At 41.2% G+C, this 26,779-nt stretch overlaps 1 protein-coding gene across 6 annotated transcripts in view; it reads left to right on the top strand.

Moving 5' to 3' along the window:
- The first annotated feature begins 600 nt into the window (after window positions 1–600).
- Window positions 601–26,779, top strand: part of AXIN2 (axin 2) — a 43,538-nt gene continuing 17,359 nt past the window's right edge. The window contains exons 1-4 of one of the 6 annotated variants that reach the window (XM_056817265.1): window positions 601–667; window positions 4,423–5,352; window positions 13,679–13,819; window positions 24,500–24,602. In XM_056817265.1, coding sequence (XP_056673243.1) covers window positions 4,526–5,352; window positions 13,679–13,819; window positions 24,500–24,602 — 1,071 coding nt within the window. In that variant the 5' untranslated portion in view covers window positions 601–667; window positions 4,423–4,525. Of the gene's footprint in view, window positions 668–1,361; window positions 1,869–2,260; window positions 2,849–4,422; window positions 5,353–13,678; window positions 13,820–24,499; window positions 24,603–26,779 lie in introns of those variants that run through there. The other 5 variants (XM_007482759.3, XM_056817264.1, XM_007482758.3 and 2 more) reach the window with 5 other exon arrangements.

The raw sequence follows: 26,779 nt of genomic DNA, 5'->3' as shown, positions 1-26,779 counted from the left end.
GAGGATGTGAACACCTTAGAACAGTTTGGTGGCTACGAGACGTCGTTTGTGTGTGCATGTCCCACTAATGAAAAGAGGCTTGGGATAAGAACAAGGGGTGACGTTGGGGATTTTCATCTTAATTGGATTGGGAAATGCCTTCTAATTAGGTGTCAAGATTGTTTCCCTCTAGAGCACCTAAGCATCGACTCACAAGTCTCCTTCCCCTTTATCACTCATAGACCCAGCTCGGTTGCATTAGTCAGCTGCAGTCGTAGTTGCACAAAACTCATTCAGACTCACATACATGCACACATCCACTCATGTGTGTGCTCAGGCTTGGGTTGGCTGAAATCTTACCAGTATAACTCACAGGTATGAAACCACCTTCTTCAGTAAGCAGGCTAAAGCTCCCCAGGGAAACTTTAATTCAAAGGGAAAAGGAAAGGGAGGAGGCACGGGGCGGGGGCGAGGGCAAGTGTTTGATGATAGGGGAAAAAAAAAAAGTCGAAAGCGGGGCTTGCAGTACTGGATACAGCCAGAATGCTACACATAAACTTGCATTCCAGTGCTGGGGGGAAGCGGGGCACCAAGCCCGGCGGTTGGGGGTGGGGCGGAGGGCGGGAGGAACGGAGAAGAGAAGCAGGCATTTAAAGAAGTCAGAAACTCAAGTTCTGAAAGGAGAGAGGTCAGCAAGGGAAGGGTTAAAATGGGAACTGGAACGTGCTGCGGCTGAGGGCGGCTACGGAGACTGGGGGTGATGGACTCAGTCGGGAGGGGGTTTGTTGGAAGTGGGGGGGCCTGTCCCTTTAAGGCTCCTCCGGCTCTGTGGGGATTGCTGGGCTAATATGATTGGGGCGGCGGGATCACTTACTTCTGACGCTCCAAAGCCTGGGGGAGTTGGCTCGAGATTGCTTCTCTTTGATAAGGTCCTGGTAACTTAGTAACAACTCCGGGGATTAAAAAAAAAATAATCCATGAAATGGATGTAAATATCTGCCTGTATTCTGAGTCTTCAAACTCCTTTGCAAAAAAAGCTATGTTTATATATATATATGTATTATATATATAGTAATGCATATATAACGTGCAATGAAAAATTCTCATCGAAGAAATGTTTTGAGGTGAGGGAACCCAAAATTATAACTCACTCTAGCTCTTCTCGGCCTGGAATTCATGTCCTTGGCTGCAGTGAGGGGGCTGCGGCAGAAGGGGAGCAAAGGATTGGGGCAGCTCTCAGATCCGGGGGTGGGGGGTTGGTTGGGGGAGGGCTGAGGGTAGGGGGCGGGGGGGGGGTTGGCGAAAGGTATATGTGTGTATATATATGTATGTATGTGTGTGTGTGTGTGAGAAGGTTATATTCCAGAGGTGTGGGTTAGTTGAAGGGGACCGGAGTGTTGCAGAAAGGCGCTTATCTCCCTTTCAGGACCGTGCTTCTCGGCTCCTGTCTTTGATGTGCACAGTTAAACCCACAGCTCAGTTTTTGTTGGAATAGCCCGGAGGACATTTGGTGCATGGAATGACTGCTGGAAACAAGACCTGTGTTGAAAGAAGGGGAGGGGGGCGGCTCTAGGAGGAGGGAAGGGAAACTGGGATGGTGGTGGCCGAGGCTTCGAATCTTTTGCATAAAAAGGGGTGGTGGAGCGATCCCATTCAACATCCCCCCCCCCTTCAGTTAGATTAAAAAAATATTCATACATTACTGTTTAATTTCCACCGCCTTCCTCACGTTCCCCCCCCCCCCCAAGAAAAAACTGCCCAGGTTCTCTGATGTCTTTGCAAAGCTGGGCAGGACTGGGGTGTTTGGGTGCGGAACCCCGGTCCGGGCCAGGGGGCCCAGTGTTAGGAGCCTTCGAGGTTTCGCGGTGGTGCAGACGAGTGGATCCACGGTAAGTTGCAAAGAATGCAATGATCCCGGCGCTGGCCCCTCTCTGGAACCCTTTGATGTGCTCTTGGCTGAAGCTTTGAAGTTTTTCAGGAAAGCTATTTCGGTGCTCGCTCCCAGGCAAGGGAGGAAGGGAGCCGCGAACTGCGTAAGGGAGGGGAAGGTTGAGGGGAGGTGGGAGTAGATTCTTTATCAGCCCCCCCTCCCCGACTCCCCCAGTTCTTGATTCTAAAGCAGAAAGATCTATGGCAAATACTTATCCAAGTGGGGAAGTGTGTGTGCGCTGGGCGGGAGGAGGGGGGAGGAGGAGGTAGGGAGAAATCTTTTTGTGGTCTGATTATTATCATTATTATTTATGTGTGCGCGCTCCACCCCCCCACCCCCACCCCGCGTCTGCGTGTGTGTTTGGTAGGTGAGATGAAAGGCTGGCAGTTCTCCCCGTACCCCTCCACCCCTCTTTCCCCCACCCCTTTCTCCTCCCTCCTCCCCCTCCTCCAGCGACTCCCTGTGAAGTCCTAAGGGGCCCTGAGAGCTTAGTTAGGGGGTCAGTTGTTGCTTAGGACGCGAAGGAAGCAAGTGGTTTAGGAGTTTGGTGAGGGTTTTTCCTCCCCTCACTCTCCTCTTCCGTCTTATATCTTTAGCCCCTTTTTTGTTTTGTTTTTGTTTTTGCCGAGAGAGAAAGAGATAGACTTCCAGCCCCGTCGCCATTTCTGGAGTTTTATTTTTTTCCTTTAATTTAATGTGTGTGGGGTGGTGTTTAAGGATTGGTCCTTTTGAAGATTCTTCTCTTGGCGGCCCCGGTACCCTGGCGCCGGGTGGATTGTAAAGACTTCTCCTCCTCCTCGTGTCTTTGGTTCCGAAAGGAAGGGGTCCGGTTGCTTTTTTTTTTTTCCCCTCTCTGGGGGAAAGAGTGGGAGGACTCTATCCAGGGAAACCCTTTTGGAGGAGATGAGAACCCGGCTTCGCTATGCCTTCGCCTTTCAGGTAGATCTACTAGCCAATACTTGGATTTAACCTCATTTTCTTTTCCACTGCCCTTCTCCCAACTGGTTTCACTCGCCCTCTCCCTCCTCGCTCCGGCTTCTTTCGCTTTTATCTTCTATTTCTCTAACCCTCCTCTGGACCCCAGGACCGCAAACCTCCAGATCAGATGGCTCAGGTTGCGGGACTCCAACATCCCGGAACCACCCCAGCTTTGGTTCTTAGGTCTGCAAACTTCTCCAATGTATGGTTAAGGCTATGAGGTTCCTACTTTCAGCACACACACACACACACACCCCTCCACTCCCTCTCCTCACTGCCGCACTTTGGTTCGCAGCGCCACAGACCTCCCCATTTGATGGTTCTGGGGCTCCACCGTCCCAGAACCCCCCCCCCCAATTGTGGTACAGTCCCCACGTCTAGGGTCTCCCTCAAGTATTCTTGATTGCTCTGTTGGAGGATTTTCTTTATTTTATTTTTTGGCGGGGGCGGGGCAAGTGGGCTGATGCGGAGCTTTTGATTTTTCTGCAAGGCTATTGAGAATGTCTCCTTCCCCCTCTTTGCTTCTGAATTCTTCTTTCTAATGTTATGCGGGGAAAAGGTGTGTGTGTGTGTGGGAGGGGGCTGACCCCCTCCTTAGCCCCAGGAAAAGTTTGGGGATTGAGAGGTAGTGAGTTGGTCGGGTCTCTGGTGTGTGTTGGGGTGGGGGGGGGGAGGTTGGTGGAGGAGTGGGCCGGAGCGGATGGCCCTGCTGGTAACAGTTTATCCCTTAAGGGCTGAAAGTATCCCTTAGGTTTCTGAGGAGCTGGGCGGGGCGGGGCGGCGGGGGGGCAAGGGGTGACTTAAATCAAGGTTTGAAAGCTGCTAGAAAATTGCGTCTTTTGGTGTGTGGAGGTGTGTGTGGGGGGGGTCACAGGCAACATCCACTGTATGTTCCGTGTACAACAGCTTCAGCACCGGACTGGGAGTGCTCTTTTCTGGGGATCATAATCTGAATTTTTAAGGAGTGAGAGAAGAGAGAGAAGAGTGGAGAGGAAAGGGGGTGTGGTGGCAAGGAATGGGAACCATATGCCGGAGGAAGAGCACGTTTCGAGTTCTATGTAGCCAAAGCCAAGTTGGGGTAATTGAGCGAAATTGGTTTCACCTGCCAGCGACCTGCGACTTCAACTTTGGGTCTCTCCGATGTTATCCGAACTGGGGAGGGGAGGAAGAAGGAAGGAAGCGAGCAAATAGTGGTGGAGGTGGCTCATTTGGAGACCCGAGCGGCTCTTTGCTGTATGGGGTTTGCTGGATGGAGTGGGTTTATTGAAGGTTATTTCTTCAACCCTTTCTGCTTTTTTTTTTAACCTCCTAACTGGAGAATGTGCAGGGAGTTCGGGTTTCTCTTTTGAAACGGTGTATCTGATACTTTTGATTAGCACATTGGAGATAGCTGGGTTGCCTGATTTGAATGTGAGGAGTTGAAAAGCCTGTTTACTTTCTCGCTTTGATGTTGGGTGGATCTGGTTTTGATTAGATCAATACTCTTTTCTCTCCCTTCCACCATCCCTCCCTCCCTCCCCCATTTCCCCTTGCAGAGAGAAGGTTCAGAGGAGCCTTTGCTGACTTGAGAGAGATACCACGCTGATTGCCGAGGGGAACTGGAAGAAGAGAAGAAACTGTGAGAAACACTCCATCGCCATGAGTAGTGCTGTGTTGGTGACTCATATCTCAGACCCCAGCAGTAGCTTCAGAGAGGACGCCCCTCGCCCCCCAGTGCCGGGAGAAGAAGGAGAGACACCATCATGCCAGCAGTCTGCCCACCTTGGTCAGGGCAAGAGCCCAGTCACCAAGGCTATGCCTATCTCTTCCAACACTAGGAGGAATGAAGATGGCTTGGGGGAGCCTGAAGGCAGGGCATCCCCAGACTCCCCTCTGGCCAGGTGGACCAAGTCTTTACATTCCTTGCTGGGTGATCAGGATGGGGCATATCTTTTTCGGACTTTTCTGGAGAGGGAGCAGTGTGTGGATACCTTAGACTTTTGGTTTGCCTGCAATGGATTTAGGCAGATGAACCTTAAAGATACCAAAACTTTAAGAGTAGCCAAAGCAATTTACAAAAGGTACATCGAGAATAACTGTATTGTCTCCAAGCAGCTGAAACCAGCCACCAAGACCTATATAAGAGATAGCATTAAGAAACAGCAGATAGATTCCATCATGTTTGATCAAGCTCAGACTGAGATTCAGACAGTGATGGAGGAAAATGCCTACCAGATGTTTTTGACTTCTGATATATACCTCGAATATGTAAGGAGTGGGGGAGAAAACCCAGCTTATATTAACAACAGTGGACTTGGGAGCTTAAAGGTGGTCTGTGGGTATCTCCCCACCTTAAATGAAGAAGAAGAGTGGAGCTGTGAGGACTTTAAAGGCAAGATTTTGCCTACAGTGGTTGGCCTGTCCAGCAAAACTCTAAGGGCAACAGCAAATGTGAGGTCCACAGAGGCTGTTGAAAATGGATACAGGTAAGAACTTTTGGTGAAGAGCAACTCTGTGAACTTTTTATTTATAAAAGAGGCAGTGAAAACTCTTTCTGAAGTAAGATACATATTCTGCTGGGTCTTGCACAGCTTGTCACCAGCACCTGTAAAGAAGGCTAGGCAAGAGCCCCTCACACCATAATGAGAAAACATTGTCACAAGGATTTGTTGATTCAGCAGCCTGTTAGCAATCAACTCTGATCTTGTTGTTCTTTGATTAAAAAAGGGTGATGAAGTTAGAAACATGAAATCTACCAGCCTTAAAAACTTAAATAAGTCATTAGAGTGGGTTAGTTCTTTCAGTGTGCCTAGGGTTTTGGAAAGAATTGAGTGAGAGTAAAGCATTTTTTAAAGGCCTCTGAATCACCAAATCCACCAAGCCACTATTTGTGGACAAGGTCATTGTACTGTCCATTTGTATGGAGTTTAATTATGCAAAAAGGAAAGCAGCTGGAAATAATATGTACACTTATATTACTTTGGTTAAGCCATATAATTTTGACTTTCATGTTAGGTTTAGAACCAACAGAATGCTTTAATGTTAATAAATAACATAGATTGTGGTTCAACTCAAATTGAATTAGATATTGTCCAAAAATAAAATTCTGGATATAGAGAATCTTGTTATGTTTTCCAGGGCTTTTGCTTTTGTTTTCAGATGGCATATTAGCTCAGGGTTTTTTTTTTAAGTACTTTATGATTTTGGAGATTCTGCTTTAATCCATGAAGATCTTAACCCAAAGTATGAATGCTTCTGGAGTACTCTTTGTTGATTCTAAAGGTAGTAATTTAGAAAAAGGTCAACTCTTTTAAGATGCTTTATCTTTGGAACAGCTTCCAGCCTACCTGTTCAACTGACAGTTACCTCTATGTTGTTGGGTTTTTTTCCCTTTCTTCATTTTCCAAATGGACTAGGTGAAAGTTAACCTTGTAGTTTCAAAGTATTGTCTCCAAACTCAAAAGGAAAAGGAAAGACTAGTCTCTTTGATAGGTTTTATGTAGCCAAAAAATTGTGGACTTTCTGACTTACTAGATCCACAGGTTCTGAACTATTGTTTCCTTTCTAGGGATTTAATTTTATCCATTGTGCTTGGGCCTTTGGGAACAGATAAATGGTAAACTAAATGATGGATGAAAGGATGAAGAGAATAGAGTGAAGCAATGGCTTAGATGCTGGTCCTCCAAACAGGGAGAGGCTTCTTGTCTACTCCTTAGGTAGACTGGAGGGGTGGATCCCAAATGTTACATATACAAAATAAAAAATAAGGGGCCCTCTTGGGTTCTTTGCTTCAGGATCTTGAAGGATGCTTTTCTACATGCTTGCCATTGCCTAGGTGATGATATATGACCTCTGAGATACTTGCCCATATGCTGGTTAAATCTGTCATCCTATGAGCCTATATTCAATTAAGTAGTCTCTACAGTTACTGTTAAGGGTTTATTCTTCTGCATCTGCCTCTAAGCCCATGTACCTTAGGGAGGACTTAACTTTTTTATTTTGAGAAGTTTTACCTTTGCATGTTAATTTCCAGGTGGTCTTGTTGATTTAAGAATGATTGGAAAAGACCAGTGCACTTGTGTTTTGTCTTTAGTATTTAAGCTCTTTGAAGGTAGGTTAATGGCCAGGTGGAGACTACCTAGCCCATTGTGGGCATGCAATATGAATGGCTCCAGTTGGGTTGTTGGAATTAATGCTGTGAAGTATTAAATGGGATCAGGAAGATTCTGGTCTGTTAATGAATGCATCTAGGGCTGCCTTCTCTCTGGGTTGTGGAAGTATAGTAATTGGTACATTCTCTTATTTAGTTTTTCATGACACCATTGACTAGTGGTATGTGGATAATTGAGGTATTTTATATACTCTCAAGATACGTTAGACCACTTTTTTTTCACTCTTCAAATTCTTCTCATTGTCAGAGTTTCTGAAGACTCAAATTTGAACTGTTGTCCTATCTTGTCTGAATATTTCTTTTTTGATGGGGACCTATATAAGAAGCTCCTCTATCACTGTCAGTGTAGTGTTTGGGGGATTCCTGGGACACATTGAGTTTGAAGTGTCTTGCCCACTATGTGTCAGTCAGGACTTGAACCTAGGTCTCCTTGACCAGTCCTGTATTTCCTAAACCACACTACCTCTCTGGAACATTAAATTATCTTGACATGTTTTCTTATGCCTGGGAGGTTGGGTGATAGACTGATGTAGAACTTCCTTTTCTTTTGACTTGGGTAAATTTTTAATCCATAGATTTTGGAAGTTCCCCTGCCTTGTTTCCCACCTTTATAAAATGTAAAAACTTCCAAGGCCTAATCAATTGTTTATAAATAGGACTATCGTCCAATTTAGCCCTTCTAGCTGATGTTGGGTTCTTAAGGGTATTTTATTTTATAAAATCTTTTATTTTATTTTATTATCTTTGAGCCTCACAACCTTATTAAGGATAAGTGCTACAGCTTATTATCTGTTTTTGAGAAGAGCATAAACACTTGTTGATAGATGAGAAATTGAGGGTGAGAGAGGCCAAATCTAGCAAATCTGAGATTGGATTTGAACCTGGGCCATTTAAAACTGTTTATAAGCTTCCTTGTTCCAGTCACTTTAATAATGGTTAGATGAACATAAGTGGCCCACTTGGGAAAGAGAGACTGTAGCTTTGAATATGTTTGGGTTCTCTGTCTTTCAAGAGAATATAGTAAATGCTCTTAAGTTACAGCTTTTGGTAGGATTTGTTCTTTAAAACAAAACAAAACAAATGGCCTACTATACTTCCATATGTGCTAATGGAAGTTATATGGAATTCGGGGCTTATGGTAATGCATTTATTTTGGGAAAGAGCAACCGGAGAGACTTTAGTTTTGGGTATAGATTTTTATCTCTACCAAAGAGCACTCAATTGTATTCTCTTTAGAGTGCTGCTTTGGCAGTGTTTGTGTATTCCTCCAAGGTAGACTCATCTGCCTCCCATTAAATCCTCTGTTCTAACATCAGTGAGCTTGGCCTTCCTTTGAAATAAGTTGGGCCAAGCAGATGGCCCTCTACTGGCTCAAAGTGCTTCCTGTCCTTTGAAAGAACTCACTGATGAGGCCCGACTTGTGTGAAGCTATTGGAACCAAGTTTGGCTTCAATTATTCTTGATGCCACAGTAAAGCTACGCTAGGAGACCAGCATTCCGTGATTAAGTTAGAGGAGAGGTCCTCTGACGGCCTGGTAGCCTCTAAAATATACTCGTGCGTGTATTTCTCAAGAGTCCTAATTGTCCCCTGATGTGTGTGAATCCAAGAATATGTTGAATGCAAGTTAGTGTGGCCTTAGGAAAAGAGGGAGTGTGCCTGCTTTTATGCAGCAGTCTTGTTCAATTGTCAGAGTGGCTACTTGAGAGCCCTAAACTGACAGGCAAAGATTTATAAACAAATACTTTAAATTGCATTGGTTGTGATAGGGGATCCAGAAAGGCCAGCTCTATTGTACTGTCTTTGTAAAGGGGGCCTTTACTATGCCCAGTGTATGGAAAGCAACATGCTGTGTGTCATCTTGTCAAGATAAGAGATAAGAATAGTCTGGAAAAAGAAAACCCCAACAATCAGACCTTCTTGAATCTCCAAAGCAACAGCCACCTGACAGCTGAAAACACTTTGCATATTAAGGTGGAAGACTGAGTTGACCATGCTGTATGAAATTTGCATCTTGGGCTACCATTTTCCATTGGAATTTAAAATCCTTGCAGGCAACTTGATGCAAAACAGTACTAGAGAAAAGCAATCAAGACATCTGGGTACAATTACTGTAGCTTGGTCAAGTTTTTTTTTTTTTAAGTAATTACAAGAAAACAGCCCTAATCAATTTTCTTAAAGTATGTGGAGATTTCTGCAAAGTTCTGCGTTCTTAAAAACTGAGCTCACTTTTTCTCTTCCCCTCTGCCATCTTGTTATGATTATAGAAAAATTCCAATACTTTTTTATTCCTGTTAACTGAGTTAAGAGCAATATACTCCCATTTTTAATTCCTGCTCAAACAGTAGTCTAGTATTTTGGAAGTGAAAGGAGAAGGGGGTTTATTTTAAGAAGCCCATGTGTCAATTCTCAGTGCTAAACTTTGAGTGGTTTCAAACGTGGATGAGTGAACATGTGATTTTAGTCAAATGGTCTTGTATGAGGAGCGGAGGGGTGTGATAGGCCAGCAAAAAGGAATTTCTAGGGAAAGATTGATTAAATGTAGTTTCTACCATTTGGCTGGAAGGTAACCTTTCCCAAATGATAGATTGTTGTTATGTTAACTTGAGAACTATGACTAAAGTACAGGAGATAAGAAGGCAGCAAGGGGGCTCAGTGGGTTGAGAACCAAGCTTAGAGATGGGAGTTCCTGAGTTCAAGTGTGGCCTCAGATACTTCCTAACTGTGTGCCCCTGGGCAAGTCACTTAACCCCCATTGCCTAGCCCTTACCAATTTTCTGCCTTGGAACCAATTGATTCTAAGATGGAAGGTAAGAGTTAAAAAAAAAAATATATGGGGATATCAGATACTTAAGGGCCCTCTAATGGTTGACTTGGTTCTGGGTTCTTCTACATCTTGAGACAAAGGGAAGGACTGAATGGACTTTCAAAGAAAGTGCTTTAAAGTTTGGGATTCTAATATTTTTTTACAGGAATACTCTTAAGGCCTCACCACACATAGAATAGAAATTCACTGTTTTTTCATTCCAAAATATCTAAAAATGGAAAAGAGATCATGAGGATTCTGTAGAAACTGAGGCAAGGGATATAAAGAGGCTTCTTGCTTCTCATTGGTGAGAATTAACAACTAACTGACTTAAAGTGCTTTTAAAGTTTGCTGAACACTTGCCATGCATTATCTCATTTGAGACTCATGACAACAATGCTAAGGGTATTTTTATACCCATATTTCAGGTAAGGAGACTGAAGCTAAAGGAGTTTCAGATTTACTCAAGGGATAGAGTAGCTTGTGGACATTTTGGGGTAAAATAAAAGCCATGTCTTCCTGAATCCAAGTCCAGAAACATTATGATTGTTAGTATAATTATGTTTGATTTTTATTTGAAGAGACATAAAAGGAAAGGTAGGTAGCTCAGGGGGATGGAGTGCCAGGTCTAGAAGCTGGATAATCCCGAAGGAGTCACTTTATTTATTTATTTTTTTATTTAAAACCATACCTTTTGTCTTGGAGTCAATACTGCCAGATTTGAACTTAGGACCTCCCGTCTCTAGGCCTGCCTCTCCATCCACTGAGCAACCCAGCTGCCCCCATGAAGGAGTCACTTAACTCTGTTGGCCTAGTCCCTGCCCTTCTGTCTCAGAATTATTACTAAGATAGAAAGTAAGGGTTAAAAAAAAATCTGTATCTTCTTAGGGGCAGCTAGGTGGGTCAGTGGATGGAGAGCCAGGACTAGAAAGGGCAGGTCCTGGATTCAAATATGGCCTTGGACATTTCTTAGTTTGTATGACCCAGGACAAGTCACTTAATCCCACTTGTCTAGCCCTTACTGCTCCCCCCTACCTTGGAACCAATACTTGATAGGCTGAAGGTAAAGATTTTGAAAGAAAAAAAAAAAACCAACAGACCTAGGCAAGATGGGTTTTTAAACATTTAACCCATCCCAGTCCTTCCAGATAAGACTACAAAACCATCCTAGAGAATTTCATCTGTTTTGAAAGAATTTCAAGAAAGATAAGTTTTCCCCATTCTTCTCTTCCATCCCACCCCCCCCAGCTATTCTATTTGTTTTCCCTAGCTTTTTTTTTTTTTTTGAGAATTCTACCCTATTGTTGCTCTTTTCCCTACCTCTCTCTGTTTACACTTCTTTATTGTTCTGCCTTCACTGAAGATAGTAATGAATAATGATCCCATCAGTCCTCTTTGAGAACTCCTCAGATATTTGGTTGGCCTAGATCATCTCTCTGCCATCTTTCTTTCCAGACTGAACCTTTATAATTTTTCCTACTGGATCTTATTTTCCAAGCCAGTAATAATTTCCAGTTTTTTGTTTTTTTTTACCTACCCCCTTTCCTTATTCTCTCTGTCCTTTGATATTAGTGAGTGCTGTAGCAGAAAGGAGTTCAGGACTCAGAGTCAGGAGAATCTTGGGGCCAAACTGCTACCCTGATGCTTACTAGTTGTTTGACCTTGGACAAGTCATATCTTAACATCTGACCTTTTTCCTCATGTGTGAAATGAGGATAATAAATCTTAAAGTACTCCCCCCCCCTTGCTCTGAGGAAAGAACTTTGTGCACCTTCAAGCACTATATACTATGAGTAATTATTAAGAAAGCCCAGAAATGTAGTTTATAGCTTATTTTGTTTGTGTGAGAGAGAAGGGAGGCTGATTTATAATTTCTATGTTTACAGTAAATCTGTTTATATTATATTCTCAGGGCATCCTATTCCTGGGAATTATACACTCACTTGAGGATTCTAAGATTTCATTTTTACTTTCCTGGAAAGCTAAATTTGGAGTCTTCTGGAAATTGGTACATAACTTGAGTTCTAGCCTCTCTTTTATTAGCAGAGTCACTTAAATCCATACGTTTACAAACCTGTCTAATGAAATTGGATTCAGATAATAGATTTAGATTTAGTCTATGGTGACTTCTCAACTCTCCATCCATCTTAGAAGGTCCTTAAAGACAATTGTTCCTATTCTCATGTCTTCATCATTTTTTTTGTGCCCCATAGTACCTTGTATAGTACCACCATGCACTAAAATAGCGAAATGACATTTGATTGACTTAATTTTATCTTTCAATTGCCCTGTTTTTAAGCTAGAAACTACCAGGAGTTCTTAATTTGTGTGTGTGTGTGTGTTGTAAACCCCTTTGGAAGTCTGTTGACTTTGAACTCCTTGGAATGATGTTTTTAAATTCATAAAATAAAATAACATAAGATTACAAAGGAAACCAACCATATTGAATTTGTTATGAAAATATTTTTAAAAACCAGATTCCAGGTTAAGAACCTCTGACATAGATTGTAGTTATTGCTGTCTGAGGAGGTATATTCTATATTCTGAGCCTTAATACTAGTCGTCATTCAAGAACCACGTTCTTGTTTGGATTCTTGCAGATCAATTTGAAATCTTTCTTGGGCCTGTCATTAGCCTTCTCTACTTTTTCATTTCTGTCTATATTTATATCCTTTGTTCTTTCAGGAAAGCATGGTAGGTCTAGCTGAGCTTAAATATCTCCTTTATTCTTTGTAAGCAGCCTCCCCTCTCCCTTACACCCACCCCTCCAAAGGTCAGGCTTTAATGGGGGAGCTAACTTTAGTCATGCTGTCAGTATTAGCACTGTCCTGCTGAAAGAGGTCCATCTCTACCTCCTTAAGCCCCTTACTGGTCACACCAGAGGAATGCAACCCAGCAGGGGAGGAGCAGACACTTGTTATGTGAGGGAACTCTGTAAAGACTGAGCTTAAGAGGTTGAAGGTGGGGAGCCAGCCAATGGCCAGCGAAACAAAAGGCCTAGAGATGGAAGAAGGGCCAAGGACTTCTTTCCATTTAAACAGCTGTGCTGCTCACTTGAATCCAGCTGGCCCTTAACCATCCTTGGCACAGGGATGGTGGTTAGTGTGTATAAATGTGTTGGGGGGGTAGCTTGGTACAAAGAAGGTGGAAGAGAGTTCAATACACACCATTATAATTTTTCAGGGATTGCCTTCCTGGCTTAACTCATCCCAATTCTAAATGTTGAAGCAAACTCGTTTGCTAGACTTTCCTCCCCAAGCACTGACTGGTCAGGACAGATCCTTTAACTTGAACCACTTGAACTATTTGGTGCATGCCGTGATAGTTGTGGGAGAAGTCAGTTTCTGCCAAATACATAATCTTTCAATAATAGTTAACCTTTTCTCTCAGTCTCCCTCTCGGGTCATTCACCTCCCTTCACTACTAATGAAAAAGTTCCCATTTCTCTCATCAAATATTAATTTAAAGTTTCCTTTTCTAGCATTCCTGGGAAACAACTCATCAATCAGCCTTACCTGGGCCAACTATGTACATAGGCCAGTAGGAAATGGGACAGAGAAGGTGAAGGGAAGGCTGTCTGTTCTCCCAAACAGTCTGGGAGCAGTTCAGCTGCTGAGGTTGGGGGGCAGGACTTTTGGGGTCTCTTATTTTTGCCAAGATTAAATTACTTAATGGGAATGAGAACACAGGCATCCTGCCTAGGGGCTAGAGTGGATATCATGGGTTGGAACTGGGTGATCACTGCCCAGCTCCCTCTGTGGCCTTGGTCACTGATGTAACTGTTGGTTCCTAGGGTAGATTACTGACTGGGCTCTTGATTGCACTTTTTCTTTTTAGATCCTTCAAGAGGAATGATCCAGTTAATCCTTACCATGTAAGCTCTGGCCACGTCTTTGCTCCAGCTGCTAGCGCCAATGACAGTGAAATCTCCAGTGATGCGCTGACTGATGATTCCATGTCCATGACTGACAGCAGTGTGTAAGTGTGTCATTTTCCTGGGTGAGGGTGAGGAGATGAAGTCTGCTGAAGACACACAGCGGTCTACCTTTGGCCTCTTGCTTCCCATCTTGGGATGGCTTGTTGTTTTGTTTTGAGCGAAATTCAGAATGCTTCTACGTTTAGTACTTTGAGAGGAGCAGAGAGAAACTATAAAGTTGGATTACCAGAATCTTCCGTTTGGAAGGGATAGTTGCTGATGGCGTCATTCTCCCTAGGCTTTCCAAAAACCATCTCTGAAAGTCAGGGCTCCCACCTTATTCTTTTTATCCTCAACAGCAGGAAAGAGAACAGCATTAGTGGGATTCAGATTTAGGCCTTCTCTTGTTTGTCATGGTGAAAAGAGCTTGGGACTGGGTGTTTGGTTGACTTCAGGTTCTACAAGATGTGGCTGTAAGAGATATTTTATTTTCATAACAAATTTCCACATAAGTTTTATAAAGTTATATGTATGAGATTTTTAAAAAGAAATATCCATATTCAGATATCCAGCTGGTGGCTCATTCTTTCAAAAACACTCTGTTTTTGAAATGTTCCTTTGAGGATTGGTTTGATTTTTTTTTTTTTTTTGGAAAGAGCCAAAAATCCTCCTGAGTCAATTCTGGGTAATAAGATGTGTAAATTTTTGTTGTTGTTTTTCATTGTGACCCCATTTGGGGTTTTCTGGTAAAGATCCTGGAGTGTTTTGCTGTTTTCTTCTCCAGATCATTTTACAGAGAAGAAAACTGAGGCAAACCAGGTTCGGTGACTTGCCCAAGGTCACACAGCTAGAACCTATTTGAACTCAGCAAGAGGTGCCTTCCAGACTCTAGCACTGAATCCACTGCACTCCCTAGGTTGCCCAAGATGAGTAATATACAGCTGGTTAATACCATTTTGGATCCCAAGTGATGCATAAGCTGTCAGCCAATGAGAATTTTCTTGCATTTCTCAGTCTTTAGAGGTGATCATGAAAAATATTTTGAGCAATGACTGCTGCAAAGGGATACATTTGTACATTCCGTGCACTAACTTCTTTGGTGAACCACATTCATTTCTTTAGCCACACCTCAAGAATTCAGTTCACCTACTAGCTGACTATATGATATGAAGTAGCTCATATGCCTTCTGAGCCCAAGTTTCACTTTTCTGTAATTTGAAGGTTTTGAACCATATTGATAGCCAAGGGTTCTGTTCCAGTTTGCAATGACTATCACTGATGCATTGGCTTTGTGCCTTCTTTTTTCTGTTGATAAAAACTTCAGAGACCTTTGGGAGGTAAAAGGTGTGATATAATGGGGAAGGGAAACTTTATAACATTAATGTTAATAGAGGAAAACTATAAAATAATAAGTTAACAAACATAGCTGGTTTCAACTATCCAAGTAAGGGTTGATGTCTTCAGAGTATGGGAATATTACTTGGAGAATAATTGATGACAAATCTTTGCCCTTTTTAGGGTAAACAAGATTTCTATTAGCAGCCAAGAGTGTTCTGGACAGATTATGGTGGGAAAAGGTGGATGGTCCAGCTGGTTATGCAATTTGGGGCTGAAATTAATGACTTATTCAGCATAAAAGAGAGGAGATGGAGGTGATAGATAATGTGTATTTTCCAAATGAATGAATTATCCGTTAATATTAGTAAGATGCATCTGAAGTATTATGTACCTCCCTACCTTCTTAAATACATAATTTAACATTTTTTGATGACTCAATAATCATTGTGAATGTCATGTATTGTACTATACTAAATTGAATGAAGCCAAATGGGTTTATTGAGAGGTGTAGGGCTGATAACTCATATAATGAGTGACCCAAACTGGTATGCTTTTGAGCTTTGTCTCCGCTTCTTAGAATTTCCTTTTCTCTTCCTCACCTACTTTCAGTAGTCACTTCTCCCAATCATCACAGAATTACCAAATCTTAGAAGCCATCCAGTCTGGGAGTTTCTTTTACAATACACTAAACTTCAGTCTCTCTGCTTTTTCTTGAAGATTTCAAGAGAAAGGGGAACTCTGTTACTTTCTAGGTTAGTTCATACCACTTAATTAGGAAATTTTTCCTTTCATCAAGCCCATTTCTGCCTTTCTTCAGCTTGTACCCATTAGTAGTCCTAGTGTGGTCCTCTGGGGGCCTTGCAGAAAGCTTAATCCTGCTTTCCCAGGATTGCTCTTAAAGACTTAAAAGGACTCTTAAAGACCTTTCCCCACCTCCCCAGTCTTTTCTAGGCCTAAACATAGTATTATAAATTTAGAGCTAGAAAAATCTTCAGAGAATATCTGGTCTACCTCACTTTATAAATTCCTAGTTTCCTCAACAAGAGGGTATGGTCATGTGGCCCTTAGCCATGTTGGTTGTCTCCTTCTGGATACTCCAATTTTATTAATATCTTGTTTATTTTTTACAAGCATTTATTATCTTAGCCTCCCAGTCTCCCACCCCACATTGAACAATTTTTACAAATCCTTCACAGTAAATATACATGCTCATGAAAACAAATTCTCCCATTGGCTATATCCAAAAATGTGAGTTTCATTCTACAATTTCAGTCCATCATATCCCTGGCCCAAAATGGGTGGCATGTTTTGGCTAGTCTTCTGAACTCGTGATTTATAATTGCCTTGGTAAAAGTTCTAAAGTCTTTCAACGTTGTTTCTCTCTATAACTTTGTTTTCCTTGAATATGTTGTTATTCTAGTTCTGTTCTCTTCACTAGTTCATAAAGTCTTCCCAGTTTGCTTCAAAACTGTTTTGTCATTTCTCATGGTACAATAATTTCATTTCCCCACTAGGTTGACACCCCCTTAGTCTCTAATTTTCTCTTACTTTTTTCTCTACTCCATTCTCTACCAATATTAGAGTAGGATTCTGTTACATACTTATGTATACCATAATAAGTTAAGACTTTCCTCAAACAGGTACTACCTATTTAATTTCAAGTTCTTTGTCCACCCTCCCCCCAGAACTACTTTAAATATTTTTGTACACGTGGGTCCTTTTTTCCCCTCTCATTTGAATTCCTTTCATTTTGAACACTTTACCTTTATCAATGCATCTGAATTAGCTTCTTTTTTTGGCTGGCATATCTTATTGCTGGCTCACTGATCTTTAGGACATATTGAGTTAGTATTCTGCCAGTATCATCCCTTACTTTCTGGAGTTTGTTGCTTTTATCTTCTCCAGATTAAGAAACTTGATGAACATGTAAGAGTTTTTTTAATCAAGTAAAAATGATCATTGATGGTTGGTTTTCTTGTGCTTGAAAATAAGGAACTTTGATAAAGGAATTTTTGTATTTTTAGGCTACTTAGAAGTCTTCCTGATTGATTGTGACTTTCTCCCTTCTCTTACCAGCCTGTCTCTTTCCTTCTAGTCTTCCTTTTTCCCCCATTCTAAATTTTTACCCCATTAGCCTTCCCATTGTAATCGAACTCACTCTTGAACATCTACCATTCCAAACACACAACAAATCCTCAGTTAGAAAACTTTTATCTTCTGCTTTGGGATGTCACTAGGAAAAATCAATCAATTAGTACCCAGAAATAAGAGAGAGAATACAAATTTATGGTGCTTTCATTTCAATTGGTCCTTCATAATTGCTCACAAATCCTTTTACTACTAATTCTCTCTACCTCATTTTCCCAGTTTCAAACCTTGTTCTCAAGCTTTCAACCTTCTCCCATCCCTACTCACATCGTTACAGCAGATTATTTAGATTGAGACCATCTGAGGGGAGCTACTTAGTTTCCTCTTTTCCATTCTTCAGCACTCAATGTTATCAGCTACTCTCTTCCTTATAGTTTCAAATATTCCCTTCTAGGATTTTGCTCTAGCAGTCATTGTCTTCCCCATCCCTCCCATATATCTTTAATCTCTCTCTATCCAACTGACTCTTTCTGATTATAAACATTCCCAGATTTGCTGACCCCCCCCCCCAAAAAAAAAGCCAAAACTCCAAACTTCGTTGACACTTCTATACCACCCAATCACCCTTCCTCCTCTCTCTCCTTTATTACCAAACTTCTTGAAAACATTTTTGCATGCAATTCCTAGGCTTTTTCATCCTTCATTCTTTCCTTAGTTCCTTGTGTTGTGATTTCCAGCCCCACTGCCCTTCTTTAAGGTCACCAGTGACCTTCTAATCACCAAATCCAATGACCTTTTTTCAGTCCTCACCCTACTTAACCTCTTGGATTATTTTGTACAGAACATGCCTTTCTTTTGGATTTCTTCTTGCTTGACCTCAGAGACGTTGTAGTCTTCTATGTCTCTTCTTGAAGATTCTTCCCTCAATCTTTTTTTCTTCTTTCTTTATGTTTCTTTTGCAATTTCATTTATTCTTTAGCTTTCAAGAGTCTTTATCTCTAGTTCTGACCTACAAGATATTAGCTGGCTCTCCCAGTAGTGCCTCAAATTCAGGTCCAAAATTAAATTTGTCTTTTCCTTCAAACATGCTTTTCTTTAACTCTCTGCCCCCTAGTCATTGATATTGACTTTATTTGTGTTATCTTTGACTTTTTTCTATTTTTCTCTCATCTGAAGGTGCTTAGTAAGTTCCATTGATTCTACTTTCAAAATATCCCTTCTATCCGTCCCCTCTTTTTTCTGTGCTTTGCTTTAATACTAGTTACTCTTATTTAACATCCACTTGAATGATTGAAAATAAGCATTTTGCTACTTGACTTTTCTGCCTCCAACTAACCAATGCATCCTACATACTAATTCAATTCATGGGACAGCAGTTTAGTCTTCCTTGATTCCATGTTCTCTTGAATAAAAATTGGACTCCTTTGCATGGCATTCAAGTCTCTCTATTACCTGGTACCAGCCTTCCTTTCCTACCTTTTCTCATTTTTCCCACTTAAATATCCAACTCAATTGTAGTATTTACTTCCCAGTCAGAAAACACCTTGAACTTTCCTACTTTGAAACCTTTATTCTCTATGCTTGGAATGTCCCCCTTCCCTTTTTTTTGAGTTCCTATCTACCTTTCAGTGACCAGCTCCCATGCTCCCATTTCTTTTGGTAAGGGCTTTCCTTCTTGGACCTTGTTTAATGTCTTCAGCAGTTATGTTTTTTTTTTTACATTGCAAATAAGATTAATTAATTCACATACCCATTCTAGATAATAAAATACCTAGAAAAATCTAGAAAAAACTAAAATTTAGTGCAGGATCTTTGCAATATCTTTATTTCTCTCATCATCTAACAATGTGCTCTGTCAGTGGTGGTTGACCATACAGAGTAAAGGCCTAATAGATTCTGAATTATGATCATAAAATGTTAAGAGCTGAAGGGAACCTTACAGATTATCTAGATCAATCCTTCTCATTTTACAGATGAGGAATCTGAGGCTCAGAGAGGAGAAAGAGGCTTGACTAAAGTCATGTAGCTAGTTAGTGACAAAATCAAATTTGAATCTGAGTTTTCTAACCCTAAATCTAGTGTTCTCTCTACTTTATGTGTACCTCTGTGAATTGAAATAAGATAGATTCGATTTTCATTTTCCTTTGGAAAATATTTGGGGGTAGGATTGAGATAGCTTGGAACTTTTATCCAGATTCTAAAATACACAATTAAAAACAAAAAAAAATTTCAAAGCATCTTTTATTTTAAGACCTCCACCTATATAAATAGTGTTTAGGTCTCTTCGGTTTATTAATAGCTATTCAGGGAAAAAAATGTATATAATATGCTTTCCTCTCACACCTCCCCATCTCCTTTTCCCAAAGGAAATGCTTGCTTGGCTTTATTTGGAGGTGGTTCTGCTTATGCTATTTGATCTTAGGGCCCTCCCAGGGGGAAAAGAACGTAACTTGCCCCATGCCAGCTGTACCTCTCTAAGTCCTTTGTAGAACTGATACTCTGCATGTGGAAGCCGCTTGTGAGGGAATAGATGAAATCATCCTTGAGTAGCCATTGTGCTTTGTGATTAATTTGTGGTTCAATGTGTGCCATGTTGGTATAGTGGCATCTCTTATTCTTGGAGCCATGGCATGAGTTAAATATAAGGAAAAACCCACCAGCCTTGCCCGTTGAGCCTTGCCTAAATTGTAGAAAAACTCAAAACTAAGGAAAAGGTAAAAAAAACTTTTTTTTTAAAAGAGAACTTTTCAAAAGAGGGCCACTAAGTAATATGAATAGATTACTTTTGACTGGTAAGTCACAAACCAGTGAACCCATTAGAAAGTTCTTGTGAGGTAGTCAGACTTTGGAACCATTGAGCAAGAGTTTGTCCTGATTAAATAAGAAAGCGGGTCTGAGGAAGCTTTTATTTCTGACCAGTTCTGGGTGTGTGTGTGATCTCTTGCTGCACAGCATTCAGGGGGCTAGTCATTTCTGCACTAGTGTGTAGGGTGGGTCACTGGGGATTCCCAGGGCTGGGATTATACCCTCTCTTCATAGCCATTTGAATTGTAGGCCTTATACAGATAAGAGCACCAAGTGAGAAATAAAATGTGTGGTGGATGAAAAGCTGAACTGAATTGCTTTCAGTCCATTGTTGGTCTAGGGGAGCTTAAAGGGGATAAGAGGGTAGCAGGCCTCTTTGAAATTTACTTGAACAAGTGAATGGGAGCTCCTGGTAAAGCAGTCATGAAAAGAACCCTGGCTGTTTTTTCCTGCTATAACAATAGACAGTGCAGACTGTGAGGAGCTTGGGGAAGCTGGGTTGATTGGACTACTGGGAGCCTCAAGCTTGGGGAGGAGAATTAGGGTAGGCAAGGGGGGCGGGAGTAGGGGTGGGCATCATATGTGGGCCTTAGGTTTGAGTTCATTAGACACCCAGAAAAAGCTATCTTCTTCATCCTTGGTAGAACTGATTCTCTGTTCACAGCTTTTTGCCAAGAATTCCAGGTAGTTGTTGAGATGAGACTGGTTCTCTCAAAGGCAGAGAAGCTAGAATTTATTGAGCCAGAGTTTGAAAAAGAATTCTTTCCCTTCTCCCCAAGGCCCATTGGAAGACTATTTTAATGGGAAATAGGCCGCCATATTTAAAGTGGCTGGGAATGTGGGTCTCTGTACTGTAGATCAGTGAACATGCTGTTTTATGAGCCTATTACTGAGAGACTTCCAACCTCTGAAGAAATGACTTTTTAAAAGGTTCATTGCCAGTAAGTAGAACTAAGAAAAGGGTACACATAATAATGACAACAATGCAAATGGAAAGAAGAAAACAAACCTCAAACTGAACTCAGAAATTAGAATGACCAAATTTGACCCCAAAGAAGAAATAGGAGAATGTGACTCTTCCCCTCCCTTCCTTGCACAGAAAGGGGTGGGGGGGAAGACTATAGGTGTGGAACCCTATCTATTATCTATATAAATCTATATATTCATAAATATATAATGACTGAACTTTTAAAACATTCTTTTTTTTTTATTCCTTGTTCTAAAGGCTCAAGGTTGTCTGGCAGGGGAGGGAGGTATTTGGAAATAAAAGTGATTCAAAGAAAAAAATCAATAAAAAAATTTTAAAAAGTTCACCTTCTGGAAGCCTAGCAGGGATCCTAAATGTCCATCCAAGGGCTTTGGGGCAGAAGTCGTTCCAGGGGGTCTACACTTAGCTGTGATAAAGTGTAAAGCCTGACTATCAGAGACTGTAGGCTCTTTTCTTTCCAAGTATAGCATAGACACTTAAAAGTTGCCAAAAGCCATGCAGACCGTGTTCAGCCTTTTCTCTCTCTCTCTCTTTTTCTTTCTTAGGTGATAGTTGGCTTTTATACTCTGGATCAGCTCACTTCTTTGAAGTTGTGGGATCTAGGTGTCAAATCATGAAAAAGATGATTTCCATTGGGGTGGGAGGAGGAGTCATTTTTATTATTATTATTTGCTTATATCTTATTTATGGATTGACTTTGGACACAAGGGAATGAAACTGAGCAAACTTCAAATATTACCTTATCTTACAAACCAGCCTTTTGATGTTGGCAAGATCACAAACTCGTTTCAGAGTTGTTGCCAAATGAAGACGGGAGTGAAGGCGTGTGCGCAGGAGTCTTGATATTTCAAAGCCACAGTCAAACCACATTCAGGTTAGGTCAGGCACAGCTGAGTCAAAAGGCTAAGCTAATTGGCTCAACTTAAATGGCATCTGACCGAGTACACACTTCAAAACCAATGTTCCATAGAAACAGATTGACTGGGCACGAGGCTAGTTAGCTAAAATGTTTATAATTAACTTTACTATTTAGTGCCTAAAATTTGGTAGTTCTTCAGCTCGCAATCCTAACTAGCCAAGAATATGGTTCAGACATTTAGAACTGGAAAAGAAGCTGACTGGAATGTGGGGCTGTTTTGTAAGAAGATTCGCCTGGGAATTTATAGTCCCATCTCCTTGGAGACTCTTCTAAAGCCTATTTATTGAGTGCACAAGTTACAACCTTTATTTTCTCCTGCACTGTCCAGCAGGAGTTACCTGAGGTTAAGTATTGAAACTGCAACAAATGTGATGATGCGGGGATTTTTAAAAATCACTCATAAATCTAGCAGTGACCTGATTTCTTTTCCTCCATCCAGCCCCCTTCGTTGACATTCCTTATTTCCTTACCTTAAAGTGACATAGATGAAAATAACATCAGAGACCAGAGTAACCAACCACCATTCCTAATCTTGTGTAGTTCAAGAGAAAGTGGGTTGGTTTTGGAGTCTTGAGAATTGCCTCCATCGCCTAAGATTTGTGTGACTTTGGGCAAGTCACCTCTCTTGGCATAAATTTTCTCATCTGTAAAATGAGAGAGTTGGTGGTAATAGGTAGTAGCATTTAATATTTCATATTAATATTTAGTGCCTAAAGATTTATATAACAATCAAATACATTATCTCATTTGAATCTCACAAGGACATCATTGGGGTAGGTAAGATTTATTCCAATATGCAGATGTGGAAACTGAGGCTGGAAAAAGGTTAGGTGATTTTTCCAGGATCACATCCTGAACTATCCAGAACTAGGGTCTAGTCTAATGTAGGATTAGACCATTCCTCCATTGAAATCCAATATTCTATGTTCTGTGCAACCTAGCTGCCTACCTAGGTGATCTTATGATTTTATGATCTCTGTTGAAGGGGTGGAGGGTAGGGCAGAGATTTTAAGGCAAACAGGTTTTTTAAGGGTTGTATTACCCTTTGGGAACTTCAAGACAGTTAAGTTATGTTCCTCTTACAAAGAGCTCTGCCTGGCTAGTCTTTTAATAATTTAATAACTGGTATCTAGCATAAGGGTCTTCCATTTGGAAAACACATGCCTTTAGAAAGAAGCCTTTGAAAGCAAAGACCAGAAGAAGGGGGTCTGGCTTCATTATTTTTCTTTTTAGGTCCTACTTCGCTTGTCCTCATTCTCTCAACAGCTTCCAGCTTGCAGGAGATCATATTGGGGTTGCATAGGTAGCATTGGGACAGGGTTTCACAAGTAATATTCTACATGAAGCTTTTATTGTTTAGTAGTTGTTTAATCAGTTCAGACTCTTGGTGACCTCATTTAGGGTTTTCCTGGCAAAGATGCTGGAGTGGTTTACAGTTTTCTTCTCCAGCTCATTTTACAGGTGAGGAAATGGAGGCAGAGTTAAGTGATTTGCTCAGGGTCACACAGCTAGGAAGTGTCTGAGGCCAGATTTGAGGTCAGGAAGATGAATGTTACTGTTGGCTGCTAATCATAAAGCGTTAAAAGGGCTTCCATATGTATTTTTACCTTCCTTGACTTGCACAGAAGGGGTTAAATGGCTTGCACAAAGACACAAAAGTAATAAATAGCAGAGTCTGGATTCTAACCCAGGTTCTTTGACTCTAAACCTGGTATTCTTTCTAGTATACCACATTGCCTTTGCAGGTCAACTGATTCCACAATGGATTAGAGAACTGGACTTCCAAGTCGGAGTTCATATCCGACTTCAGATACTTACCAGCTGTGTGATTCTGGGCAAGTCATTTAACCCTGTTTGCTTCAGTTTCCTCATCTGTAAAATGGATAATAGTCCCTGCCTCACAGGATTGTTGTGAGAATCAAATGAGATCAAATATGCAAAGCACTTTGCAAACTGCTTTACTTTATAAGTGCTAGCTATTAATTTTTAATTTTATTATCTATTTTTATCATTAGTTAATTTATTATTTTAGTTATTACTAATTAACTTTAAAAAGAAGGAACTGGGAAATTATTCAAATGATTTGTAAGAGAGAATTTTGAAATGACAAGGAGTTTTGATGATTAAGCTCCTGATACATACATTGAGTTTAAAATAAGTCTGTTACTACCATGACATACATCTCCTTTCAAATGCTCCTTAAGAGAATTTATCTCCTAAGAGTACAAGAAAAAGCTGGTGTTTTCGAATTATGGGGTTAAGGAAGATATGAATCAATCTACAGGAACTTTTTATAAAGTTAGGAAAAAATTAATCATTGTCTGGGACAGTTGAATGTAAGCTGGGCCTAAAGCAGGGGCAGATGAGTAGATCTCAAGAGGCCTCTTCCTGACTGCATTTAGTATCTCTAGGTTCTCCAAAGCTTTTAATTTTGTTTTTGGATTCAGTATCTCTAGGTCCTCCAAAGCTGATGGCTTTTAATTTTATTGTAAGGTATGACTGCCATCAATTAGGAGCATTTGAGTGTGGTTGACATAAGAGGATGCTGATTTGTTAAACTGGCTCAATTTAACCCTGGACATTTGTGTTTGCTTAACTTTCCAGAGATGGGATCCCTCCTTACAGAATGGGGAGCAAGAAGCAGCTACAGAGAGAAATGCATCGAAGTGTGAAGGCCAATGGCCAAGTTTCTCTACCTCATTTCCCAGTGAGTACTAGATTGGAGGAAAAAGAAACAGTCACATCAGCCATGTGATGGCTATGCATTGTGTGAAAGGAGTGGGTGGAATGGCATTCTGCTCTAAGATCTCCCCATGTTGAGCATATGAGGAGTTAAATTGGTAACAGCCTTGTGTGTTTGGTTTGGGCGGAAGAGTGCATGTGGAAGGGTAGATTTTTTTTTTTAAATGGTTGTAAATGATGACTGAGGCTGCAGGAGTGGGGAATGCTCAATCAACCAGTGAAGCATTAAGTACCTACAATGTGCCAGACACTGTGCTAAGCTCTAGAGATTAAAAAAACAAAAATGAGACCGTTCCAGGAGCTTACACTGGATGTTAGCTAAAAAAAAAAATACAGTCCTATCAGAACATCAAAAATAACTTTTTGCAAGAGAAGGTCTCATTCTTCCACACAGCCAGAGAAATTTGCTTTTCTACAAACAGAAACATTGGGGAAGGAATTGATTAGAAGTTGAGGCTGTTGATAGATGTGATCAGGGCTCTTTCTAGTGCAGGGGTTCCCAACATTTTAGTCTTGCACCTCCTTAGCTTTCAGAAAATAATCTTGTATCCCTTGTTCAGTATGAAAGGAAATAAATTCTGGACTTCTTTATACATAAGCATACAAGGGATAAAATAGAAATTTAATTTCAGTAGAATGATAGTTACCATATATTTTTCATGGTCCTTTGATTAACTTCTCATACCTCCCCCTAGGAGACTGGTTTTAGTGCAGCTAGCTGTGGGATGAGGTAGGATACTTCTTGCAGGGTGTAACCTGATTTTGAGTCCTTAGCAAAAATTACCTGGCATCCCCAGGTGCATGTCCTCACCAAAACTACTTGCTTTCTTGGTGAGGAAGGAAGAAAGTCATGGCTGGATAAAACTTCTGGGTCTTCTTCTTTTATTTCCAAGGCTCATCTTGCATGTTGCTATCCTGAGATTTTAGGGTTGTCAAGGAAAACATTTAATCAGAGGAAAGAAGGTTCTCAATTTATAGCAAATGTCTCTGTTTATAAATTCTTCCTGCTAGCTTTAGAGAATCCAGTTAGCTCAAGTTATGTTGCTTTTAGAAAATTAACACAGTGAATTGCTAATTCCACGGGGCCCATGTGTGAGATTGGAGTGAACTGCTTGTGAAAGCTGTTTATAAAGGTGGGCACAAACTTATCCTGTCTTAAAATGAATAGCAAGACTTTTTTTTTTAGTCTATATCACCATCTTCTCTTGGTCTCCTCATGTCCCCTATCCGTCCCCACCAATCTCCCCAAACCAAAACCAACTCTACAACCAGAAAAAACTCCAGATGATATTCTAGCTTTGGAGGGATGTGTGTGTGTGTGTGTGTGTGTGTGTGTGTGTGTGTGTGTGTGTTTATATAAAGAAAAGTTCTATAGCTCAAGCTTGTAAATTAGATTATTTTGTCCTGGGGTGTGCAAATCGACTTTCTCCATAAGGCAGTGCTTTGATCAGGGGCTGAATAGAGCCAGCTTGTGTAAGAATGACAATTTCCAACAGAGTGGCCTTTTTCTCCCCTCACATCATTTCTCCAACTAAGTGGTTGCCGTAGCGAGGCCTGTCTCATCTGGTGGGGAGAATGCTGGCCTTGGCAGCTTGGCTTTCCGCTTCAAAAGAGAGAGGGAAAAATTAGGGGGAGAGGGTGAAGAGGGTGGGGGGCTAGGGGTAAGGGGGGAGGAGAGATAATAGGAAGTGGCTAGAGAACTCTGTGGTAGTGGGTGTTCTCCGTGCTTGCTTCTTTTGGCAGGCATCCTTGTTGCCTTTTTATATTCTGTACTTGATTTGGAGATGTTCCCTTTTCCCTTGACAGATCAGCTTCAGGCAGCCAGACTCAGCAGTGTTCTGCTACTAGCCTGCAGCAGCTTTCTTCATTTTCTGTACAAAGAGATGGTAGGGGGGGTGGGGGGTGGAAAAAAGAGAGAGATCTAGGACACTGTTGAGACAACACTACCTCAACACTACCGCCCAGTGTGCGGTCAGGAAATAAATTACCACTTCTTCTCTGATCTGGAGCAGTTTGACGCCTTTTTTTCCCCCTTCCCAATCTTATTTTTTTTAATTTCCAACTCTTTCTGTTTAGACTCTACTTTTTATTCTTTGAGTTGGTTTCTCCCCTCCCCACCTCAGTGGGCTTTTTTTTTTTTTT

The sequence above is a fragment of the Monodelphis domestica genome, chromosome 2, assembly GCF_027887165.1.
Source record: "Monodelphis domestica isolate mMonDom1 chromosome 2, mMonDom1.pri, whole genome shotgun sequence".
NCBI classification, from domain to species: Eukaryota; Metazoa; Chordata; class Mammalia; order Didelphimorphia; family Didelphidae; genus Monodelphis; species Monodelphis domestica.
Note: the sequence above shows the minus strand (reverse complement) of the source record. Positions and strands in the feature narration are given on the sequence as shown.